General features: G+C 31.1%; 4 protein-coding genes and 1 non-coding gene across 6 annotated transcripts; 4 read left to right on the forward strand and 1 right to left on the reverse strand.

The window, feature by feature from the left end:
- Nucleotides 1-439: 439 nt before the first annotated feature.
- On the forward strand, nt 440-1,666 carry LOC110685604. Its single transcript, XM_021862152.1, has 3 exons — nt 440-712; nt 1,095-1,231; nt 1,344-1,666. Exons 1-3 carry the CDS (start codon nt 513-515, stop codon nt 1,415-1,417), a joined length of 411 nt encoding a protein of 136 aa, XP_021717844.1. The 5' UTR covers nt 440-512; the 3' UTR covers nt 1,418-1,666.
- A 3,470-nt stretch (nt 1,667-5,136) lies between these two features.
- Nucleotides 5,137-7,811, forward strand: LOC110685788 (germin-like protein subfamily 2 member 4). The gene is made up of 2 exons (XM_021862309.1): nt 5,137-5,414; nt 7,033-7,811. Exons 1-2 carry the CDS (start codon nt 5,300-5,302, stop codon nt 7,575-7,577), a joined length of 660 nt encoding a protein of 219 aa, XP_021718001.1. The 5' UTR covers nt 5,137-5,299; the 3' UTR covers nt 7,578-7,811.
- Nucleotides 7,812-10,847: 3,036 nt separating this feature from the next.
- On the forward strand, nt 10,848-14,906 carry LOC110685789 (random slug protein 5-like). Of its 2 annotated transcripts, none has more exons than XM_021862310.1 (6): nt 10,848-11,115; nt 11,978-12,063; nt 12,388-12,564; nt 13,609-13,707; nt 13,787-14,032; nt 14,357-14,906. In XM_021862310.1, the coding sequence occupies exons 2-6, from the start codon at nt 12,001-12,003 to the stop codon at nt 14,678-14,680; spliced, it is 909 nt and encodes a 302-aa protein (XP_021718002.1). In that variant the 5' UTR covers nt 10,848-11,115; nt 11,978-12,000; the 3' UTR covers nt 14,681-14,906. The 2 variants fall into 2 exon arrangements, with proteins under 2 accessions (XP_021718002.1, XP_021718003.1); XM_021862311.1 differs by lacking the exon at nt 10,848-11,115 and adding an exon at nt 11,683-11,886.
- Nucleotides 14,907-15,221: 315 nt separating this feature from the next.
- Nucleotides 15,222-17,698, reverse strand: LOC110685790 (protein AE7-like 1). The gene is made up of 5 exons (XM_021862312.1): nt 17,465-17,698; nt 17,243-17,348; nt 16,343-16,442; nt 15,736-15,781; nt 15,222-15,576 (listed from the first exon to the last, which is right to left on the reverse strand). Exons 1-5 carry the CDS (start codon nt 17,580-17,582, stop codon nt 15,464-15,466), a joined length of 483 nt encoding a protein of 160 aa, XP_021718004.1. The 5' UTR covers nt 17,583-17,698; the 3' UTR covers nt 15,222-15,463.
- Nucleotides 17,699-17,854: 156 nt separating this feature from the next.
- On the forward strand, nt 17,855-17,928 carry TRNAI-UAU. Its single transcript has one exon. It is a non-coding gene; the product is annotated as a tRNA-Ile (tRNA).
- Nucleotides 17,929-22,921: the final 4,993 nt, after the last annotated feature.

Consider the following 22,921-nt stretch of genomic DNA (forward strand, 5'->3'; position numbering starts at 1 on the left):
TACTAATAAAGTAATACATTAAATATATTATATATGTTTCAATTACATTGCATTTATTCTACGAAGTAGAATTGTAAAGGAAATTGTGTAACGGAGCACGCTCTTTATTCTTTCATTTCATACGTACAATTTCCTTGATAATGGGCCAAATACTCAAAAGTACCCATAAAATATTTTGGATATCTGAAGCACGATAATTTTGGGCCTAAACAAGTCAAAAGGCCCAAGTAAGCTCTCAAAGTAAAATCCAAAAGATAAAAATTAAAATCATTTCTTGAGATTACGTGGGCGGATCCACAACTTTTACCTTGAAAATCTCGAAACCTCAGCAGGATCTGGAAATATCTAGCCACGTGTTGATGCCTACACTCCACGTGTTAAAAGTAGTAGGACGTGGCATTGTCTTGAGCAATCTAGCATCCAGCAATTTAAATTCGTTACCAATAAGAAACCTTTTTAAACTCGATTAACATAGAAAAAAATAAAAACAAAGGTCAAAAAAAAGAAAGGGAATGAATCACGCAATTAAATTAGGTCGATTGAGTTCACAAACTTCAATTTTATCTTCATCTTCTGGTTTATCATCAATAACTAGCAGAAAAGGAGTTGAAAGTGTGAGATTGGTTCAAGTTAGTAGTGGTAAAGATCCTAAGTCTAATTTTCGTAATATGGAGAAGAACACCAAATATCCTGATCAGGATAATAAGGATTTGTAAGTATTCTTTCTTTGATTCTTTTTCTTCATATTTTGTCCTTGTTTCGGTAATGATTAGAACAACTCGAGTAGTAAAGATGTAAATTTTATTATACACTGGGTGTATGTGTATGCGTGTGGCATATTATGTTTGCACGTGTTACCTTATCACATATTCACATGTGTTACATTGGTCTATATTTATATTTATGTACTACCTCTCTTTCTAAAAAAATTTTATGTCTCGTAAATAATATTTTTTGTTTCAATTAATAAGAAATGGAGGTAGTTTATATATTTACAACGGTTGCATTGAATATATTTTGAGGTTGATTTGATTTATTAAAATGCTACGGTGAGAGTTTTGGCTTATATTTTGTTATGTATGGGTTTCAAACAGGAATGCGATGGAGGAGTCATTTGGACAAGGATATGCTACAAGGAGTAACGACGAAGGGTTTGGTGGAATTTACGGTGACAATGACGAATTCGCCGATGAGGCCGGCAATGCTGAGATGAAAATCACCCAGGATCCTGGTCAGTATAATATGAAGTTTGATTATTAACAGAAAAAATATATATTCAGGCCATTAATTCATTAAGTAAATAAACTAACATAACATCATTATATTATTGATTGGTTTGTCAGGTTTTCATGACAGCAACCAAGGGAGTGAAGTGAAGGAGAAAGAGAAAGCACGTAATCAAACCCAAGCAAAATAGATTACTAGTACTACTTTTGGCACAAAAGATCAACCACCATATAAAAATCAAGCAGCACTTTTATTTACTGTGCCTCATGATTATGTTGTTGTAATTTGTATTGTTAATTTTGTTCTCCATACAATTACATAATATGTTGCGGACTTTTTCTTTCGAATGATGTACTAGGATCATTTCGAAACAAGTTAACTTGTATTATTGGCTTCACTTTAATTTCTTTTTTGTAAACGTTTTGATATGTTTTACTCACATATCACGATATATACATAACGAAACTAATTGGCATTGCATACATCATTGAACACACAATTGTGACTATGTTAATGACTAAAACTCGGCATAAAGATTATTGAGTATGTTACTAAATTTAAATTTTGAGACAACAATAAAGATGATGAATTTTTTGTACCTAGCAATCTAGAATCACTAGCTTTGCAGCCTTTCATAGAAGATGGAAAATACAATTGGTCATATCACTAGATTTGCGGCCTTTCATAGAAGATGAAAAATACAATTGGTGGAAGTAAGTACAACTATTGCGAATTAAACGATGCACAATTTAGTTTCAAGTCTTTCAGCATTCAATACATCGACTTTTAAAAAAATAATTATGTAAGTTAATTTAGTACTATTGTATATTATTCTTAAAAACATTCAACACATCATGACATCAATCCTTTAAACGTTTAAAATTGCATTTGTGCCACGGAGTATATAGTTCAGGACCGGAGCACATAAAATTATTCATAGTACAAGCTAAGTATTTCATATGTAAGACTTAATTGTAATAATTGGCTTGAGCGATCTCATCCTGTTTTCCAACTAGCTTGAAAACTGTGTGATTTACACTTTATTTTTTTCTTTATTTTTTTTTTAAGGCTTTGCTTCTTTAAAACTTAAAAAATGTACGGAATATTTGTTAATGATGAGTTGTTTTAAAAGTATATCGGCTATATACTCAATACTCTTAGTCCTCTATACACCCTTAAGTAGGAATAATCGAATTGGACGATCATTCATACCTTGATGAAGGTATCATATGCCAGAGTAACCAGGGTGTGGCCATAATATACAGGTAAATTATACTACCTCCGTGTTTCATTAGTTGACACGTTTTGACTTTAACACTATTCACACACTTTCCTTTGATCTTGTTTTGTGATTTATATGTTATAAAAAATATAGTGATGTGGGATCTTGTTATAATTTTCACAATATATTTTTCTAAATATCAAATTTTTATAATTTTTGCTTATCGGAAATTAAAGATATTAACGGTTGAATTTATGCATTGACAAACGTAACTAAAGAAACGTGTCAACTGAAAAGAAACGAAGGAAGTACTATGTACTCCTATTTGGTACTAATAACCAAAACTTATTTTCAATATAGTATTAGCTTAAGAGAAATTTATCATCATAATCACGTACATTCTTATGCATTATCTTGATAAATAACGGTATGAAACGGATCGATTAGCACAATCCCAAAGCATAAGACATTAAAAAATATAGGGAAAAGCATAAGTTAACATGGAGCTTTCAAGAGCTCTACCGCACGAACCGGGTCAAGCGGCAATCTTTATCCATTTCTAGAATAAATATAATTCATCTCAAATCCATATTAAATGAGAATGGAATGAATATTTTACTTTCCTAACATCAACCTGATAGAACAATGTATACTATAAGAGGGGGGTGAATTGTAGTGTATGTAGACTATGGTAAATTTTGCGGAATTAAATCTACTACTAAGAGAAAAGACACTGATATAGACAATGAATAAATTCACTCTGTAAAAATGATTTACAATCACTAATACGTTGCCTAGACTCAAGTTCCGTGAGGAACTCAAGTTACCCAACTGTGATCCCTCAATCACAGTTTCTCACACTTTGTGATTCTACTCCGAATCACTTGTACAGTGTAAACAACTCTCTCAAGTCTCACACTTTACAACTCTCACAACCCAAACCCAATTACACAATGATTACAAGTATTTCCTAAAGAACTTAAGAGATTAAGGATGGAAGGAACTTCTCTTTTAAACACTTTGAAACTCTATGCTCAGAATACTTAAGATTGTTTTTCCACGCTTTCAAAACTTAACGTTGATCTGTTTTTATAAAGAGTTAAACCAAGCTTCCATCAAGTTCCCACTTCCCCCTTAATCCCACGTTCTCTTTGACTGAGAAGTTGGGATGTAGGAAGAGGAAATTTAGGAACATGATTTCCCTAGCTTGACTCCTAAATTCAACGTGCTCCTTAATTTAAGCAGCCAATATTTACCAAGTTAAAAATCAGTTAAAGACTTATTCAAAAGATAATTATTATTTATTAAAAAAGATAATTATTTATTTATTAATTAAAACATAAATAACTAATTAATTTAAAACTTATCTTTTTAAATTAATGAATTATTTATTTATTTATAAAATCTTTTTAAATCTTTTTCAAAACTGATTTTTATCACTTCCTTAAATTAAGGGTTTTGAAAACCGTTTTAAAACTTTCGTTTAAAACTTTCTGAGTCATTCGTCAAGTTACTTCAGGTTCCTTCACTTCGAGTTTCTTCTTAATTCCTTCCATTCCTTCCAACACTTTTGTTTCTTAAGCTCGTACACTGAGTAACTAAGTATATAGAGTTGTGAGGACATCTTGAAAGCTTGCATTCATCATCAAGTCTTCCAAACTCTGTTGTTCCTACTCTGGAACATGTATTTGTGTACCTGAATCTTTCTGTTCAACCAAGACTCATAAACATCATTAGTCAGAGTTTGTTTTACGTAAGTCAATCATCAAAATATTAAGGTAGTCAATTCAACACAACACTTATTATTATAGTACTCCCTCCGTTTTTAAATATTTGCTCTAATTCTACTTTTTGCACTATTTATTTGTCTTACTTTGTTTATGTTTGTGATTTATATATAAAGAAAAAAATATAGTATTGTGGGTACTTGTTGAAATCGTCCCAATGAATAAATTATTAATTTTCAATTGTTAGAATGTATACTTATTGATAATTAAAAATATTATTGATCAAAGAATAACATCGACATACATGCCCAGAAAAAATAAGCAAGTATTTAAAAACAAAGGGAGTACTATATTCTTAAATTCTTCAGCACTACGTGCATGATCCATGGCGCATTACCAATCAATGATATCTACTGAAAATGACCATGACTTTTCCAGTTATTTCCAGAGTTGGCTACATTTAAACTAGCCTTAACTTACAACACTACTCCAAGAAAAGGAAATAGCAACCAAAGATTAAAACGTGTTTAAAACTAATTAATTGTAATTAAATACGTAGTATTTTTAGTCTTTACATTGTTTTTGAGTGCAATAGTCTTTACATTATAGATTTACTTATTAACAATATATATATTTATAGACATTTAAACCTGGTTATTGTTCGATCGGGTCAATTAAGGTTAATAAATCAAGTAAACAGAGGCTCGCCAATTAACCAACAAAAAACCCCTTTTAATAATTTAATGAAATCCTTTTATTGGCTACATACAATAAATAATCATCTCATGATTCTCATCCAACAAAAAAATGAAAGTTTGAGATGGAAAAAGTCAATATCATATAATTCTCCTTTGCTTTACGTTGAAACAATTAGAAAGTACTACAAGTAATAAATAGATCAAGGCATGTGGCCTATCCCATGCCTTAATTGCCCTCTCTTGCGGTTGACATATCATTAATCAATCTTCCTACCCACCACATATTTCCTACTATAATCAGTATTTAAGAAAACCCCTCCAACCTTAGTTTCCCATCCAACTACTTGTCATTAATTAAATAAATCTTAATTAGCTTATTGAGTTATTAATTAGATCTAAACAGCCATTAAATATCATTATCAATAATGGGTGTCAAAATAGTTGCTGGTTTTCTAGTGGTGTTCTTGGCAGTGGCCACCCCTGCATTTGCTAATGATCCTGATATGCTCCAAGATGTTTGTGTTGCTGATTCCACCTCTGGTATGTACTCTCTCTTTCTCTCTCCCTCGCTTTTGGCTTTGATCGTGCTTATTTCATACGGAGTACTCCCTTAGTCCCTTAGATCGAAGTTGGCAATTATAAGCACTTAAATTATAAGCAATGCAACTCGATATGAATGCGATTTACATCGTACCCTTCATCAAAGCTTAATGCAATGAAATTTTTTATTGTTATAATTTAGGAGTGGAATGCATTGGTTAATTTGTGATTTCAACGTTATAAATCGTTTTAATAAATGCAATTAGTCAATTACTATAAGTTATATATACAACATTGAAGTTGACGATCTGAAGTATTTGAAGGAAGTCCTAGCTCTTTAGCCATTTGTTGTTTGGTTCAAGAAATGTTAGTGCTATTCTCTATTTGATACAATAATATATATGTAAATTACTTCGTATATAGCTTAAAATTAAAGAGCATATGAGTTGAGCTGATCGATTTTAAGCTAAAGCTACTTAAATACTACGCAATACAAGAAGTTTTTTTGGTTAATTTAGGAGTTTGAACATGAACACTTTTTTCTTTTGGTAAATGAACTTGAGTAGTTAAACTTTGTCTTATACTTAAATTATACATCCTCCGTCCCTTTATTTTTGCCCCATTGCTATTTTTTGGGTCAAACTTTGAAATTTTGACCGTAAATTACCGTTAATCTACAAAAGATAATATAGTCATGAGTGGTCTTGTTAGATTCGATTTAATGTATATTTTATTAATATCACGTTTTTATAATTTTTACATGTACGAAAATAAAGATGTAGACATTTTAAAACGCGTCTTGGAGACCGTACATAGTCAAATGAGGCAAAAAAATAGGGATAAAGAGAGTAAGTTAGAAGTGATAATATAGACGAGATTTGATCCATATTTTAAATCACTCCCACGGAATTTTATTAATTAATTTGCTAGCATATCATCCACTAAATGCCATAATTATGAAACCACAAATCATTGATTGACTAGAGAACAAGAAATGCAAAGATTAAAAGGTGAGGAATTGGTGATGCATCAATCACCGATGGTGCACCCAAAATAGTCATGATTTAACCGCCAGCCCTACCATTGTCCAAAGAATGAAGCACTTTTGAATTGGACATACAACATATACTCCATCTCATACAGTATGGACTATGCTACTCCAACTATTCAACCTTCTTTTGTTCCTTAGGCTTTTCTTTTTAGCCCAAATCAATAATTGATCGTCGGCCCACCATATATGTCCATCATATCCACTATTTTATTCGCATTTGGATCATTTAAAAGTTACTTTTAACGTCATCTTGGAAAGACTTAAAAAAAAAGGGACATTTATGAATAATAATCAAGGCTATAAATAGATCATTGAACTTCAATTGTAGATGCACTTATATTTTTGGAATCCTAATGTGCGCCTCATCCGCATCCCTACTAGTAGTGTATTTTGTTTGTCGAGTTTTTCATCAACAAAAATAAGGGGTGACCTATAATTTTGTGATAGATTATTGATAGCGAGCACCAATTTTTGCATCATACTTAAACATACACTAAATATCAACTTCCAAGGTTGTTGCATTACACTAATTTTGTGTACTTGGCAAATTGAATTACAAAATTTCAGGGGTGAAAGTGAATGGATTTGCATGCAAGGCAGCAGCAAACATAACAGCAGAAGACTTCTTCTTTGCTGGAATAGCCAAACCCGGAGTGACAAACAACACCATGGGATCCCTAGTAACCGGAGCCAACGTCGAAAAGATACCAGGCCTAAACACACTTGGAGTATCCATGGGCCGTATCGACTTCGCCCCTGGTGGTCTTAACCCACCTCACACCCACCCAAGGGCCACGGAAATGATATTCGTCTTGTACGGAGAATTAGACGTTGGTTTCATAACTACTTCAAATAAGCTCATTTCTAAACACCTTAACGTTGGTGAAACCTTTGTGTTTCCAAGAGGGTTAATCCATTTTCAAAAAAATAATGGTAAAAAACCAGCTGCAGTAGTAACTGCCTTCAACAGTCAATTGCCTGGCACCCAATCTGTAGCCGCCACGTTGTTTACCTCGACCCCACCTGTCCCAGATCATGTTTTAACTATGGCTTTCCAAGTTGGTTCCAAGCAAGTTCAGAAGATTAGAGATAGGCTTGCCCCTAAGAAGTAATTAATTAATTAATTAATTAATTAATTCCTACTTAACTACCCTTTAATTTTTGTGGATGGATATACAATCGCGCACATCTCGTGTGTAATGTACTCGTATCAACTAATAAGATGGAATCTTGTGTTGTCTTTATTGATTATGATTATAGAGCGGTGAATAAAAAATAATTAAATACTAATAAACTTGTGATATTCTTATTAAGTTTTAATAAACTTGATTATTGTTTTGTATGTACTTCAACTCTTCAAGTAAAGTGAGATTTCTTTAATTATTAGCTCATCAAAATTATTATATACTCAATACATCATTAAGAGTATTAGGAGTTTACCAATTGCATTGCTATGCTTTCATTATAAACATGCATTATGATTATGCATGGTGGCATAAGATAATTAAATCATAGAATTGCTTTCCTAAATGTTAGGTTGTTAGATGGCAACCTTTTGTAATTCCATTCATTTTAAAGTTGTTCTAAATTTTTAGTAAAAAAGTTAATCATTTCATAAATGTCCCACTACAAAGCAATAATAATCCCTTAGCTTGCTATTAATTATGACCTTTTTGGCATAACCCTTGTTCATCACCGGTAATCACTAGCAAAGTACTTCCTCTGTGTTTAAATAAATGAAACGTTTTAACTTTTACGGAGTTTTAAGAAAATTAGTTAAATTTATAAAATAATACGTAGTGGGTACGGTATAAGTTTGAGGAGAGAGAAGAAAGTAAGGAATTTGTGGGGATCATTCATTAGTATAGAATATTACAAAGTATTAAAAATAAAGAGAATATTATTAAAAAATTGAGAGAAGTTACTAAAAAAAAAAGAAACGTATTATATATTTAAATATGGCTGGAAAAGGAAAACGTTTCATTTATTTAAACACGGATGGAGTAGCAAATACCAAAAAAATCCAAATTAAGTTCTCCATAATACAAGTATAATTGTTATAACACTATGGAGGTTCTTGTGTTGGTTCTTTTCCTTTTACACGTTTTAATTATTTTTCTATCCCTACTTTATATTCGCTCCATTATTTTTTTATTATTTTTTTTTTTTATTTCTATCACTTGATGACACGTGGATCCTAAAATTTGGGCCCATTTTAAGTCCATTTGCCCCTCCAAATAAACCATTATTGTTTTACTGTTAAGGAGGGAAATGTGCTGCTCTAGCCACGATTGTGTCTTGCCTACTACCCATTCAACGCCCATATTATATCATCTTCGACAATTACGGTTGATTAAAAATGCATACAAAGAGGTTTGATCACTAAACCTCAATTTATCTATTTTTTATTTTTTTTTGATTGAGTGAGAAAAGCTAGGTTAGTCTTTTTGATTGGGGATACTTAACTAAAGCATCCTTTTGAATGATTAGGGAGAGGGAAGGCGCAAAATTATTGAAGGACCAAAGTAAAGTTTCATGATGGCGCCCCTTCTTTGCCATGTAATTCGCCGTCATATTCGTTTCCCTGCAACAATGGTGAATGGAGTGAGAATCAAGAGTGTTCAAAGCTACCTCCGTGTCACATATGATGTTGTTGATCTCCCATGGGATTTGCCACGTCCTCTTAATGGCATTTCTGAACACTAAATCTCATTGAACACTTATTACCATCTTAGCAACAGATAAATCACGGTAAGAAAAGAAAAAGATTTTTTTTTATTTTTTATTTTAAATAATTCACATCTCTCACATCCACATTCCACACAAAGGAATAAAGAATACAAGATCAATGGAAAAGTGAATTTTATATATGTGGGCGTAATTCAATTGGGCTTTGCTTCATTTGAAAGTACTATATTAAGTTGTTCACCCACCTTGAAGACTTGATGCAAATTATTTAGATGGGCTTCTTCGAAGAAACAAATGTAGTTGTGGTCCATCTTACGAGAAACATCTAATTCCATGAGGAAGAAAGTTATTTTCAATGCTTGTCTTATTGTATGCTTAAATTTTTTATTTTTTATTTTTTATTTTTTATATATGATGAAGACTACATTTAAGTCTTGGGTATCATTTATATTAACCGAAAGCTATTTGACGAATACGCTTCACCGTACGGAGAATATATTAATTGCAATTGCAAATAAAAGTTGATCCCATTAACGCAATAACTCGTTCACAAGTTGCTGCCATGCATATACACTTTCCTCTCCACAAATCTAATACAGCTACTATTTTGGCTTCAAGCAAGAAAAGCTCATGCATACGCCCATAAAGCTATTCCACATTGTGCATTTTTGCCCAACTTTCTACAGCCTTTTGCACTACATAGTTGTATATATACTAGATTTGCTTTTAGTATAAGTTGTGAATGTGTTCGTGAATGCTAATTTATTAGATTTTCAAAGAGTATAAAATGCAACCATTATGTTTGACAGGACAATTAGTACTCAAATAATGATGTAAACATTACGTTGGAAAGTTGTCAAGCAACAAATTTCTATGATTTCGGATTGCTATTATGTAGCAATTGTCGTAGTGGCTCATGAGAGTGTTAAAAATTTCTAGATTGGCAAAATTTGTTAGTTGTAAATGCATGCCAAGGATACCGGAGAGAAAGATTTCAAGAGTTATAATTTTTCCCATTTAAATTCTGCTGTTTTTAATTAATGACACATTTTCATTTTTTAAAGCGAGATATGAGTGAGTGTGCTATATTTACCTTATTTTTTAATTATCTTAACTTGTCGATACTTGTTATGAAGTAGACATTATTATCTTATTTAATCATAAAAATTTATTAGACATTATTAAAACTTTTTTAGTTATAAATTGAACTTAAGAAACCCTATTAATCTTATCAGGACTTATTTTGCATGAATCTATTTTGTTAAAACTTATTTTTCTCAAATAAGGTAAATCAAACATATTATTATTAATGGTGTGTTCAATTCACCTGACTTTCACTTATATAAACTTACTTGGAATTACTAAACCTTTTTAAAACTAATTCTAGTCGTTAACTTGTAATTTGAACTTGAATAACCCTTATTGAAACTAATTTTTCTGAACTTATCTTATTCGAAGTTATTAAATCTAACATAAGTAAAAATAAGGTGTACATCTACCTCCAACACGACCCCCTTTCTCACAAATTCACTTTAAATTAGTTAATGCAAATTATTTTTACTAACAAGTTATTAGCTGTTTCATAAACTACGTGATAAAGGAAGCATATAAGCATATCCGCTAAATTGAATTATTGAAACGAAGGGAGTATTCCGTAGTATCATGTGGACGAGAGTGAGCATGAGTTGCATGACCATAAAATAATAAAAAATCGGTAAAAACGAGTGATGTGTCTCGTGGCTGGCCTGATTCACATTAAATCGAATCTCTCAACATTAATAAGTACTCCGTATATAAGCAAATTCATTTCTTTCTCCACTTCCACGTTCTTCCTCTTTCTCTCTCCTCACGAATTTTGACGGACATCTCGTAATTTCTAATGTATTTGAACTCTGCGTGAAGTTGACATAACGCTTACCTTCTTCTCTCTTTCTCTCTCCTCCATTTTCCCAGACATTTTAGGTACGCTCCTCTACCTCTTTATTCTAATTCAGTTCTAAAATTCTTTATAGATTTTATGAATTAGTTCAATTCTAGATCTGTAAATTTTCGTTTACTTTGAAATTTGCCATTTTTTCTGGTAAATTTTGCATGAATTCAACTTCTTTTTTTTTTCCGTATAATTCTGTTTGTTTCTCGATGATTGTCATTTTAATTTTGACATTTTAGGGAAGATGAAACTCCAAATTTCGATATTTCTACATTTTTCCTGAATTTTGTTTATTTTAATCTTAATTAATTATTAGTTATTAATTATTAATGTGTGATTGTAAATTGTTGGACTTTTAGTGTTGGACTGTTTCTCTTTTAATGGCTACATCACTATCAAATTACATTTTCTATTATTATTTTAATTAGTAGTGGGGTTGTTAAAAATAAAAATAATAAAATCAAAAACTGTACTTGCTTGATAGTGTTGCTTCTCCTACTAATTTGAACTATATGCATGTTGAGGTGAAGATATATTTGGGAGATTTTGCTTTAAAATTAGAAAATTTACATTGTAGCTTTAAGCTAACCATCTTAGTCAACTCTGACCATTCAATTTTACTAGTAGTGCCATTTTAGTCCATTGTATACAGGAATTTAATTGTTAAGTTCTATCTAAGAAATGTAGATTCACAATGTTACTCTATGCTGTACAATTTTGACTAAATTAATGGTCAAAGTTAAGTGAATTCTTGACTTGTAAAGTTCAATGTGGTGTGTTTATTGACTTATTGTGAGAGGGAGGTAGTGTTTTCAAGCTGTGATCCGAGTTCATATATTCAGACGCGAAAGTCTGTATTTTGATAATAATCATACCTTTATTTTCTGCTTGTAGGTTGAAATTCTTTCAGATCAATAATGTTTTTGTTTAAGAGTTCTCAGAACCATGATGGAAATGATCCCTTACAGCGCGATGCAAAGGTGATATTCTTTTTATTTTGATGGTGGAATTTTGTAACTTTCCGTAAATTTCTGATATTTAAAGTAGTATATTGACTATATCTAACTGGAAGTGCAATTTTCTGATTGATTTGCTAAATCATGATCCATTGTCTTATGTTGGAAGTGGTTGAAGATAGTAGTATGTCAATAAATTTAGTTGAAAATGACAGATTTTTATAGATAATCAAAATAGATCATCTTACTGATCTATTATTACATGAATGAACATAAATTGGTGATTTTTGTAGTTCCACTAAATTCTGAACTATCAATCGATAATTTGATATACTGTTTATCAACCAGGTCAAAGAACTCAAGGTAGCTCTTGGACCACTATCTGGACGTAATGCAAAATTTTGTACTGATGCTTGCCTTCGGAGATACCTGGAAGCAAGGAACTGCAACGTTGATAAGGCAAAGAAAATGGTAGAAGAGACGCTTAAATGGAGGGATGCATACAAACCTGAGGAAATCCGCTGGGTAAGACAAACGTTATTTGGTAACACAAAGTATTATGTAAATATGTCAAACTCAAATGCCAATTGAAATTATTTATGAAGTAATTAATTAAGTGTTCTATAAATTACCCTTAAGAGAGAAAAAGGAAAGAAAAAAAACAAACAAACAAACAAAACAAAAACAAAAAAAAAGGGGTCAAAATGAAGCATTTGCGCCTATAACCTCAAATTTTGATGCCTTATATGAATTGTGTTTATGATGTCAACTTTTGAGGTGAACTCATCAGTGTTGGGAAATTTCGTAGAACCCTCTGCCTAGATAGTAGATACCAGCTGTACCATCATACTTTTTGTCACTGCTCAGAAAGTGAAGTTTTATGTTTTTTGTGTTCATATTCATCACCCTAAGGCTTCTAAAGAGGCTTTAGTGTTTGGGAAGGGGATTTGAATTCCGATATCTGTGGCCATATTCTGTGATAGCGAAGAAGATGCTGTCTATTGGCTCTTGGCCTGAAACAAAACAACCATTTCTATATTACAATAAGAAAGATGTGCAAACAAATCCACTATAAACGAAGGCCATGGAATATTGAATCTTTCCATTTTATTAACAATGGACAGATTCATATTACTTACAATGTTCGCTGAATTAGTTTATATAGTCAGCTACTCAAGGGATGAGCAGCCTCCTTAACTTCCTGTACAGTTGAGAGTTTGTATATGGTGGAAATGAGTATTTAGAAACTGGAGCTAGCTGGAACATGAATACATATTAGCTATCCATTTGCAACTGTTCCTTGACAAAGTAAAGCCATAACAAGCTGACTTAATCCTTACTCGTATGATAAAAATTCTGTGTAAAGGTCAAGTATCAGATGATTCAGATCACTTGGAAGTTTGGATTTTCTCATAGTCATAGGAGAAGAACAATCATGTTTTTCACAAAGTTCGACTAAATTATAATTAGTTCTATTTCTCTTACTTATTTATGTGAATGCTTGAACTTTTTTTTAGTTATTGTTATTGTTAACAATATTTGTCATTTATTATTATTTTGTATTGCCAGCATGAAGTCGCACATGAAGGTGAGACAGGAAAGGTTTCCCGAGCGAACTTTCATGATCGTGAAGGAAGGACTGTCCTTATAATGAGACCTGGGAAGCAGGTGATCTTTAGTTCTTTCCTACTCCAAACAGTCATTATGCATAGTTTTGTAAAGCTGAAATTCTCTGTCTATGTTACAGAACACCACATCAGCAGAAGGTAATGTCCGTCACTTAGTCTATTTGTTAGAAAATGCCATCCTCAACCTGCCTGAAGGCCAAGAGCAGATGGTGTGGATGATAGATTATACCGGCTTTTCAATGAGCACCAGTTTATCAGTCAGAACAGCCCGAGATATCATCAATATTTTGCAGAACCATTACCCTGAAAGACTTGGAATAGCAGTCCTTTACAATCCACCAAGGATCTTTTATGCATTCTGGAGGGTTAGTAACATGCGCTATGTGCAATTTATTTGCTGTTTGTTGTCTCTTAATTCTCTTTAACATGTAATGGCACAGCTACCATTCAACGAGGATAGTAATGCTGACTAACTAACCACCTTTTCCAATAGTGCTGCTATCTGTAATTTGGTGAGACTAACCAAATTTTCAATTCCTTATAAATGTCTTGTAGGTCTCTTGGTATTATGAACTAACTAACTTGGCGTATGCTCTAGCCTCTAGCTGGAATTAAACGGGCTTAATTGTTTTCTATTTCATATGTATTCAAGCAGTTATCTGACAACTGTTAATCTTGACTTGTTTCAGGCTGTAAAATACTTCCTGGATCCCAAAACTTCTCAGAAGGTGAAGTTTGTTTATCCTAAGAATAAAGACAGTGCTGAGCTGATGAGGTCTTACTTTGATGTGGAAAACCTTCCGAAGGAGTTTGGTGGTATTGCCACATTAGAATATGACCACGAGGAATTCTCAAGAATGATGGCTGAGGATGATATAAAGGCTTCTAGATATTGGGGATTTGACGACAAGTCATCTTATGCTGCTCAGGGCTGTGTTACTCGAGATGTGTCTGTGCAGCCCATTCTTCCCAGTGGACATTCAAAAGCTGAAGTAGCTCCAGAGCCATTTTAGGCAGCAAATAGCAAAGATTGTAAACTGATAGTTTCTGAGAAATTTAGTGCAGAAATCAAGCATCAGCTATCTTGATGGTGCTCTACTGCTCTCCCCATTAATATAGCTAAATAAGTTCCTGTAATTTGCTGGGGGGAGAAAACATGAGTTACTTTGTTGTGCCTCAGTTTTAATCTGCATATATGCAAGGTCCACGGCTGTAATCGTTATGCACCTCATAGCATTACTATGCGTATACATTCAAGTAAGCATTTAAAAACCTCTTAGAAGATTCTTCATTTATATAACAACTCCAAAAGTGGATTAACTTATAAGAAAGAAGGATAGGAGCACCTCTAAAATTTGATATTAGGAGGTTGAAAGGCAGTAGATTAACTGTCTGCCAAAAGCTCCTTTACGAATTATTGACACTTTGGCCACACTTGGGCCATTATCACTCAGATCGTCATTGCGATCTGTTGATTTTCTCAGTTTTGCTATTGTGTCACTGCAAAATGTCCTTTGCAAAACTGAATTGCAATGGATAGATAATACAAGAAAGTACGAACTAACCCGACACAATATACGGATCAATAAGAACTGATTACAAGCCCTTAATGATACAGCAAGTAGCATACATTACATTAGACAGCAAAAGACGTGCACTTCTCAGCTTACAAACAGCATTTAGTAATTCACAATACATCATTACAAGAATACAAGCCAAGTCTCACTATATTTCATACTCGTACTAAGTTACAAAGGTTTTTACTGTACATCTGTACATACATAACAACACTGCAACTAATTGAAGTTAATTACTTCATTGGAAGAGAGGCACTCATCCACAAGATGGCGAAGGTTTGGATTTTCTAGAGCAGCTGCAATTCTCTCTTTATCGTTCAATTGTTTGTTCACTGCAAGGAATATACAAAGCAGATGAGAAATTAACCAAGGAGCTGGAAAGATAATTTCAGAGGCTGTGAACTCAGTGGAAGTAACATAAATGAGTTATGCTAAAAATTTAGTCTTAAGCTCAATTAAACAGAGGAATTTCAGAAATCTGCAAGCTTCACCTGATCCTTCATCTGCATGAGAGCCAGGGGATACTTTGATGTCAACCTGTGTAAAAAAGACAATACTTGTATTATTCGTCTGAGAAAATCACGATGTCCCCATTACACAAGAGCCAGAAAATCATGGTTTCCCTTACACAGCTCGAAATCACATTGAACGAAAAGTATGACTCAAAGGACAACCAAACAATCACTTTCAGAAATAATTTACTCCCAGATCACCAGCATGGTTTTATTTCAGATTACACAAGGACTGAAGACGACTAGATGACAATGTAAGACATCATTCTTCTTGTTGGATATGTTAATGAGCTGTCGATTGCAATCTATGGCAGACTGGCACACTAGCTAGCAGATGTGATGCATACAAAAACATAAGACAAATGACAATTAGAGAGTGGAAGTATCTATATCTGAGCTACCAGTATCAACCCACCAGTTACTTAGGGTAGATTTTGCTCTTCACTCGACTTGGTCTATACATTTTGTATTTATTGTATGGCATGACGAACAGAAATGGGCAGTCTCGAAAGGCTTCTCAGATTATATTTCAAGCATACCAAATAAATCAATCAGGTTTACAAGTTCATAAGCCAAAACAACTCACCTTATAATGAGGAGGAAAGTAATGCTTTAGCTTAACTCTTAGGCACAAGCCAATAACAGTCGCCATACTGCAATGTTGGACGGTTGGGGTGAATGTTATCCTGTTGAACAAGACCACAATGCACAAGATCAGGGTTGAAAGAAACAGGCTAATGTGATTAGGGGCGAGGCTAATGAGACCAAGAGCAAAAGTAATTAAACAGGTTAATTACTTTAGTACTAGTACTAAAATTATTACTTTAGAGTTTCTCCAACACAATCAATTATCTCATTTTGAAGTAGTGAAGTTGTGGCAACAAAGTAAGCTTATGGCCAGCTATAACGTGTTGAACTGAGGTCGACCATTCGACATTCACATTCTCCTAACTTTAAAGAAGCTTAAAAGAGATTTCAAGGTAACAACAGGCAAATGTGACGCTTCAAAGCAAACATGCAACTGGATCGTTGTATGTAAAAAACAACACATGGAAAACATGTGGTGTTCCTAACTAAATACAAATACTATTATGTGACTAATTCTAAGCTCTTTATTTATTTATTTTTTTTGGCAAAAAACACCAAATTATAACCTCTTCTATTTTTGACAGAAATTCCCTGTGTTTTTTAAATTGATATGTTTCGAACTCGAGTCATCACATAAGATATACAACGCTAGCACACTTGACAATGAATAGTTACAATAAGGCAAAAATATGATTTTAAATGCCTGAAGTATGGAAATTAGGTGTGTCCAACTAATACGGATTAAAATATAGTTATGTCAACTCTTGATCAGGAATTAAATTACCTAATCTTCAATTTTTTACCAGTAATTCAGTAAATTTAACAGTATTATAGGTAAATCATAAATTTCCTAAAAAATCAGATCAATGAGATTATAAATAAATAGAAGAAAACTCACAAAATACGAGCAAGATTATCATCAACAGTAATAGAATCCTCAGTAAGAACACTAAGTTGCTCCAGTGAATATGGATGCTCCGGATCTCTTATATCCCTCACATGATTTGTTACCAAGTTAAGGCAAATACAATATCAACTTTAACACAAGTAATTAAGTAAGTATAACATTTTTAACAATTAATAATAATAATTTAAAAATAAAATAAATAAAAGAGGATATCATAGACGTCGAGAGGGTCAACGGCGGAGGAGGTGTCGGCGGCAGTGTCTTCAGTGCGGGCGACTCTATCTTTCTTAGCGTGGACCACCGGATTAGCGTTACATAATCCGACCGTCATTTTCTGATCAAACTTCTAATTTTAATTTGAGGAGGAGAGAGATTAGTGTGAGTCACTGAGTTGAGAAGGAATGAGAGAGACAGAGGGAGGAATTTGTGAGAGAGATGGACAAAATGGAAGTTTTTTACAGTTCAGCGAATGGTATTGTAACACGTGTTATATTCTCTGGGATTGTTTGGGCTCTTTTTGACGGGTTTGGAGACCATCAATGGGAAAGTTAACAGGATTTTATGTTATATTAAATATATAACTCTACATGATTATAACATCACAGTCCCGTAGCTCAGTTGGTTAGAGCGTTGGTCTTATGAGCCGAAGGTCGCGGGTTCGAGCCCCGCCGGGACTATTTTGTTTAATTTAATTGTTTTTTTTTTTTTAAAACAAAATCCAATTTTCATGGCTTTTTAAAATCCGAAATTCTTTTCAAATATTTAAATATAATATTTGAATTGATACTAGTTTTTGGCCTAGGTAATGCCCCGATTCATTATATGTATATTATAAATGAGGTTTTATAATAAAAATTATGTGATAAAATACAAAAAAAGATTAAATTAGTTACATTTATTGTAAATAAAGGAGTAGTCTAGTACAAATAGTATAAAAATATTTATGTAAGATCAAAAACATAATCTCACAAACAACGGAACAATATCGATGTGTCGTGATGCAAATCACTAACTTGAAAACGAATTTCAACACAACCAAGGTGTACTCGCCGGCACGTTCCCTAAGGTTAACACACCACTTCCACACAAACACACTTTTGGGTGTTCAATTAAGGTGTTCAATTGTATTCGCCGGCACGTTCCCTAAGGTTAACACACCACTTCCACACAAACACACTTTTGGGTGGTAGGTTTAAGTCAAGAAACCTATCCCCAATAGAACTTATGCTCAATAGAGAATGTGTTTAGACTATTGTGCGATGTATTTTTCAAGTGTAAAAAAAAAAAAAAAAAAAAAAGGGCTTCTTATATTTATAGAGAAATATGAAAGAACATAGAATAATAATCTCAAGCATCAAGAGAGGTGAATAATCACCTTAAACATCCTCTTAAATGGGGGATTATTAGAGTTACTTATTATCAAGAGAATAATAGTGGTGATTAATCACCTTAAACATCCTCTTAAATTGAGGGTTATAAGAATTACTCAAGAAATTAAGTGAGGGAATCCAAAGATCAAACCGTTGGAGTCCAACGGGCCAACACGCGTCCGATCGGACGGCTAGACCTAACGCCTTGAATTCCCTTACTTTATTCCAATTCAACAACATTTACTTCAATACTCGTACTATTTAAATAGATTTTTCCAATCATTATTGAACATCAAAATATATTATCCAATATCTAGTATTTTAAATTATTAATTTGTTTAGTTCGACTTCAGGTTTATGAATATGATTAACTTTTTTTAACAAAACATTGTAGATATGAGATGTGTTATTGGAATAGTGGTTGAAGTTAAAGTATAATAAGCACGAGGTCATATGTTTGAACATTAAGGCTAACAATTCATTATTATTTTTTTTAATGAATTGTAGTAATTGTATGACATGGCGCCACATCATCTGCCTAGTCATGATGACACATGGCGGGTTCATGTCTTCCCATTGAGTTTTAATATATATATAGACTAGATGTAAGCCCGTGCGATGCACGGTTTTTAAAAAGAAATCTCATGAAAAGATAATTTTTGTATAAAATTTTGATTAAATTATTAATATTTGTTAAAGATAATTTTATGTAATTTATAATGCTCGTGTGATTTTTTTTGTTTTTAAATAATATAAAAACCTCAAGTCTTAGCTCGTGTGATGATTATTAGGATAAAAAATTTAATGTAAAAAGATGATTTTTTTTTTAATTTTTAAAAATAATTTAAATGCTAAATCACTATTTATAGATTTTTTTTTAACTTAAGTGGCATGTAAAAATAAATATATCAAATCTCATTCTATAATTATGGTTTTTTTTTTTTTTAACATATAACTTTGTATAATATTTAGTTTTTAAAATAATTTTAAATTTTAATATTTAAAGATATATTTTAGTTCTTAAAAGAAAGATAATTTTTATTTTTTAAATATATTTGTTGTTTTTAATTATCTATGTGGCCAAATTCTTAAATCTATCTCATAAGTCACTTTTGCTTTGGTGGAAAGTGATTTTTTAATTCTAAAATAAAATATAAAAATCTAATTTTTAATTGGTCAAAATAATACTAATAATACCTTTGCTTATGTGGTGCACCAAATGCTCCAAAAAAATGCCTACTTTAAATATAGGTAAGAAATATTATTAAAAAATAATAATAAATAAAGCATGTATACCAGTTAACCATAGAACCATTAACTTCGTTCACAACCATACCTACTACATCTAATTAACAAAAGTGGATAAATAGAACACAAAAATGTTAGGATGTTAGCAAAAGTAAAATTGATATAAAATTAGTCTTTATAATTTTATAAAATAAATTAATATATTTATCAGGAAGAGAAAAATCATTACGAAATTGATCCAATTCAATCAATATTGGAAGAAAATGTTGAACAAAGTTGGCTTTAATTGAGGCATGAACGTAATCACCCTAATTAAAAATAAGAAATTAAGTTAATTTAATAACTTAATTAAGCCATCTAAATCACAAAGTTTTTGTTTTTTTTTTCATGAAATTAATTAATAAAAAACTACAAAGGTTTATAAACAAATTTAATAAATGTAAACAATTTATAAAAATATAATACCTCCTCGTCCAATAGGATCATATCCTAAATTATTAAGCTATATTGTTTAAAGAAGTTTTGTACGTTAGGTGAGAAACTCACACTTTGATTTTCTAATCACTTTTGCTTTTAATTCTTTAATTAAATTAGATCCATATGTAAAACAAAATTTAATAAACAAACCATAAACATATAATTGTTAAGTACACAAATAAATACAATATAAGTAATAATTGCAAATATAAATTTAAACATGAATTTTAAAAATTAAGCTAAAAATTACCTAGCCATTGATAACCTAAATATGACACAAAATTACTAACACAAAATTCGTTTGATTTGGTTTTGTTTTCATTTGAAATTTAGTTGGTGTCATATGATGCGTCATTTTATAATGGCAGGTATCACAAATTTTAATTTAATTATAATTAAGTAACAATTTATATTTTTATCCTAAACATTATCAAAATTTATCTTATAATGGTAAGTATCAAACTTTATTTATTCGTTTATCAGTTAAATATAATATTTTATTTAAGATATGATTTTAATCTAATATTTAATTATCATCTCAGTCATTGGATGTTTAAATAAATCATTAATATCAAAAAATAATTTAATTTTTTTTAATAATTTAAATTCTAATATCAAAATATAATTTATACAATTGTCTTTATATAATTTAAAATCCTTATATCTAAAGATGATTTTTAGTTTTTTTTTAAAGATAATTTTTTGTTTTTTGAATAATTTAAATTTTAATAAATCACTATTCGTTGTTTTTAGCCACGTGACAAAATTCTTAAATATCATTCGTCAATTTTGCTTAGGTGGAGAGTGAATTTTTTAATTCTAAATAAAATACAAATCTAATTTTTAATTGGTCGAAATAATACCTTTGCTTATGTGGCGCACCGAATACTATCCAAAAATGCCTACTTTATTTATATATATTAGATTTGTCATTCATATTCATGCGATACCATCAAAAAATGTTACGACATTCACTATTTGTGCCTTCTAACTTGGTTGTCTAAGAGAGGTCGAAGAGTGAAAGGAAGAAGTTAATATACTAAGTATTTTTTATTTTTTTGAATGACGTTAGCGGATTTAATTTATACTACTAGTGTGTAGTCCGGGCGTTGTACTGGGTTGCTACTTTAATTAAACCGTGTTATTATATTTACTAGATTAGTGTCCGTGTGATGCACGGTAATAATAATTATTTTTCCATAATTAATTGTGATATAATATAAAAATGAGGCAACTCATGTGGAATAAAAAAATGCAATGCATGTAGAAAAATGAAATAATAACGCAAAAATTATTAAAACTAAAATTGAGAAAAAAAAATTATTGTTCATGACTTATTTATAAATACCTTTAATGGAGTAAACGTGAAAATATTAATCAAACAGCAGGATAAAATCTACAATAAAACTATTAGCACAACATACATATAAATATATGAATTACAAATAATATATCACCTTTATATCCAATAAAATAATTTCAATGGAAATAAATACTACTCGGAATGAAAATAAATACTACTCGGATTATTATAGGCAATTATAATCAACAATTAGGCAACACTAACCTATATTATTATTGTACATTTTCTGTTTATGAAGTGATGTTCTACATGATATCGTCGCTCTTTGTTATTATATAAAACTGTGTTTGAAACTATCCAATAATTGTAGTTTAATCATTGTTTGTTTATTGCCTTAAATGTTTATCAGTAGATGATAGTTATTTATCGAAAAAAGAGAAAAAGAGATACACAAGAAGATGTCACTTGTCACTATGTCTGATGTGTCTTTTACTGTGCATCTTATTTATAATGTCGAATGTAATAAATTTATCATCTCAAACACATATTTCAGCAAAAGACAATATTTTTTTTTTCTTTCTATATTTAATAAGATATAAATTTATTTAATTACGTAATAATAAAAAAAATTGATTGATATTTCACATTTTCCTAGAATTAGACATATGATATAGTTGTCGAACACAACTTTATTATATAGTCATGTAATACTCCATTAGTCTAAGAAATAAAATATTAGAGTTATTTGAATAAAAAATTTAAAGTGATGTTTTAAAGTAATTTCTTCAATATCAATTATATGAACCAATTTTATTATTACTTTTAGAATAGAATTTCTATAATTCTCCGGCTAAAAAATTTCTAGGCGGTAATGATAGTATCTTATACTTGAACTAGTGGCCCACTTTTTCTATAATTAAAAAAGAGTTAGAGTAATATTATAGGTAAATGTGTATAATTAAGAATACGAAATAAAAAGAAATACATTTTGTGTAAAACTAATATATAAGATTTGGAATATTATTATAATTGTATTATACAAATTTTCCAAAAATAAAGATTTTTTGCTAAAAGGGGAGGGGGAGTTTTGGAGGGAAAAAATAGCACCTGGAAGTGACACATGTCATTCATAGTGTCTGTTTTAATATTATGTTATTGATTTAATATTTAAGGTGTCTTTTTTTTTTTTTTAAAAAAAAAAAAAATTAGACTTTGTGATTTGCAATTATATACATTTATTTTATGACATGGTTGATAATTGTCATTCTTGTT

The sequence above is a fragment of the Chenopodium quinoa genome, unplaced genomic scaffold (assembly GCF_001683475.1).
Source record: "Chenopodium quinoa cultivar QQ74 unplaced genomic scaffold, ASM168347v1, whole genome shotgun sequence".
Classification (NCBI taxonomy): domain Eukaryota; kingdom Viridiplantae; phylum Streptophyta; class Magnoliopsida; order Caryophyllales; family Amaranthaceae; genus Chenopodium; species Chenopodium quinoa.

Bases quoted from the DNA above. Each gene is read 5' to 3' on its own strand.
- LOC110685604 (XM_021862152.1), top strand. From the start codon at position 513: ATGAATCACGCAATTAAATTAGGTCGATTGAGTTCACAAACTTCAATT. The intron at 713-1,094 runs GTAAGTATTCTT...GGTTTCAAACAG, and splicing joins GATCAGGATAATAAGGATTT to GAATGCGATGGAGGAGTCAT. The intron at 1,232-1,343 runs GTCAGTATAATA...TTGGTTTGTCAG, and splicing joins GAAAATCACCCAGGATCCTG to GTTTTCATGACAGCAACCAA.
- LOC110685790 (XM_021862312.1), bottom strand. From the start codon at position 17,582: ATGACGGTCGGATTATGTAACGCTAATCCGGTGGTCCACGCTAAGAAA. The intron at 15,782-16,342 runs GTGAGTTGTTTT...TTTTTTACACAG, and splicing joins ACTTTCCTCCTCATTATAAG to GTTGACATCAAAGTATCCCC. The intron at 15,577-15,735 runs GTGAAGCTTGCA...TATTCCTTGCAG, and splicing joins TCATGCAGATGAAGGATCAG to TGAACAAACAATTGAACGAT.
- LOC110685788 (XM_021862309.1), top strand. From the start codon at position 5,300: ATGGGTGTCAAAATAGTTGCTGGTTTTCTAGTGGTGTTCTTGGCAGTG. The intron at 5,415-7,032 runs GTATGTACTCTC...ACAAAATTTCAG, and splicing joins TGTTGCTGATTCCACCTCTG to GGGTGAAAGTGAATGGATTT.
- LOC110685789 (XM_021862310.1), top strand. From the start codon at position 12,001: ATGTTTTTGTTTAAGAGTTCTCAGAACCATGATGGAAATGATCCCTTA. The intron at 12,565-13,608 runs GTAAGACAAACG...TTGTATTGCCAG, and splicing joins AACCTGAGGAAATCCGCTGG to CATGAAGTCGCACATGAAGG. The intron at 14,033-14,356 runs GTTAGTAACATG...GACTTGTTTCAG, and splicing joins TCTTTTATGCATTCTGGAGG to GCTGTAAAATACTTCCTGGA.